The 2051-nt window shown below is 32.3% G+C and overlaps 1 protein-coding gene across 1 annotated transcript; it reads right to left on the reverse strand.

The window, feature by feature from the left end:
- Positions 1-394: 394 nt before the first annotated feature.
- On the reverse strand, positions 395-1631 carry LOC114168857 (MLP-like protein 43). Its single transcript, XM_028053824.1, has 2 exons — positions 1358-1631; positions 395-914 (listed from the first exon to the last, which is right to left on the reverse strand). Exons 1-2 carry the CDS (start codon positions 1542-1544, stop codon positions 625-627), a joined length of 477 nt encoding a protein of 158 aa, XP_027909625.1. The 5' UTR covers positions 1545-1631; the 3' UTR covers positions 395-624.
- Between the last annotated feature and the right edge of the window lie 420 nt (positions 1632-2051).

Below are 2051 nucleotides of genomic sequence, written 5' to 3' on the forward strand. Positions count from 1 at the left end.
GTCACACGCCAACCGCCAATCCAATTATATATTGTGACAATATTGGTGTCACAAATCTAAGTGTTAATCGTGTCTTCCACTCTCGAATGAAACATATAGGCTTAGCCTATCACTTTGTCCACGAAAATATCCAACATGGCAAATTTCGAGTGTCTTTTGTGTCTACTGATGATCTACTTGCTGATATTCTCACAAAGCCTCTACTTCGCCCCGGTTCGAGTCCTTATTGTCCAACTTGCATCATTCTTCCAGATTATACAACTTGTGGAAGGATATCAATCATAATAATTAGATTTTAAATTATTTTAATTATTCAGATTTGTAATCAATAAGGATTTGTTAGCTTGATTCTCTCCTAAATTATGTTCCTAAATTATGTCTGTTAGCTTGGATATTTATATTGGCAAAAACTAATAGCATATCATGGTTGTTTTCATCTTCCTATAGTACATCATGGAAGATTTATAAGTTCATTAATACAAGTCTAAAACATGTAAAACCACCATTGACCACTTATTGAACACAACACTCACATCAAACCATATACCATTATTCTCCTCATCAAACTTTCACACTTATTGCCATACACGAGCATTATCTTTGGCCACATGCATCTTTCAATTCTTACTTGTTGGCATTTTCTTCAGCCTTGATAAGGTAAGCATCAACATCTTTAATGCAGTGGTCGCAGAATTCCAAGTACCCATATGGGGGATGAACATCCTCACTCACCTTCTCATATTCAACACTCCATTTAATTGCAGCACTTCCATCACCCTTCTCAATGGCTTCAAAGATTAGCTTCAACACCTTATACTTATTATCCACATCTTCACCATAGAGCTTGAACACAATCCTTTTCTTCTGCTCATCAACGGATTCAATGGCTTCATGACATGTTACTGTCTTACCGTCTGTTGTTTCACAAGCAACCACAACATTATGTAAGAAACCAAAAGCAACATGATACAGTAGTTTCTAATTTATTGACAAATATATATATTTTACATATTTGGAACAAATTTGCCTAGATATTACCAATATGAACAAAATACAAATACTAGACATGGAATAATATAACAACTTAAAAAGCAAAGTATGAATAATCCACACAACTTCTTCGTATTTTTTTTCTTCAAACAAAGTCGTAAAGGGTCATAATAACTTTAATACTAATTTTTGAAAAAGCATGACGACTTCACAATGAAGTTGTATAAAATTCTTGTGACTTTGCTTTTGAAATCGTCATTTGTCCACACGACTCATGACCAACAAACACTTTTTTTACTTGTCCATTTTTGTAATATTTGAGTGAATTTTCCCCAATAAAAAAAAACTTAATCATAAACTTAATTACCGACGATATAGGTCCAGTGTTTGACGGAATCATTGGCATGCCAATCATCACCTTGATGGAGTTTGGCTCCATGAATTTTATGAGTAACGTGTTGAATATGGTGAAGTTGGTTTGTGTAGGTGTGGAACCATTTTTCTGCAGTTGCATGGACTGGAAGTTCAGTGCTGAGTTTTCCAGCAAGTGACATTGTGAAGATTTGAAGAAACAAATAAGAGAGGTAAGGAATGAGATAATGTGGAGAGGGATGAGAAACTCACCTTAAATAGAACAATCTCTTACCATTAATGCCTCCAACTGCAAAATAATGGAATTAATTATGATAATTTTGAGCTTTTGAAGAAAGCAATTATGCCTTGCCAAATATAGTTGATTTTTAGCATGGGGAAGTAATATTAATGGTTTCAGTGTTAAGTCGATATAACTTAGGAGAATGCTAACCGGTGCTCTAAGAACACTGGTTAAAGAATTATTAATGTGTATTGGTATTATAATTTTTACATTGAAAACTCAAATAATTAAATACATTAATTAAAATAGTATAAATGCATATTATAAATTTTTTAAAGACAAAAACATCCTTTTAATTTTTAGACAATATTTTTTTGATACAAAACAAAGACTTTGGAATTTTTAAAGTTTCCACTCAAAATTTACACTTTAATTATTATTTTTTATAATTTTTGATGTTCAACAC

This window comes from Vigna unguiculata, chromosome 11 (assembly GCF_004118075.2).
Source record: "Vigna unguiculata cultivar IT97K-499-35 chromosome 11, ASM411807v1, whole genome shotgun sequence".
NCBI lineage: Eukaryota > Viridiplantae > Streptophyta > Magnoliopsida > Fabales > Fabaceae > Vigna > Vigna unguiculata.

What these genes read in the sequence shown, in the direction of transcription:
- LOC114168857 (XM_028053824.1), bottom strand. Translation starts at nt 1,544, where the DNA reads ATGTCACTTGCTGGAAAACTCAGCACTGAACTTCCAGTCCATGCAACT. An exon ending in ACACTGGACCTATATCGTCG is followed by an intron (nt 915 to 1,357) that starts GTAATTAAGTTT and finishes GTGAAACAACAG; the next exon opens with ACGGTAAGACAGTAACATGT.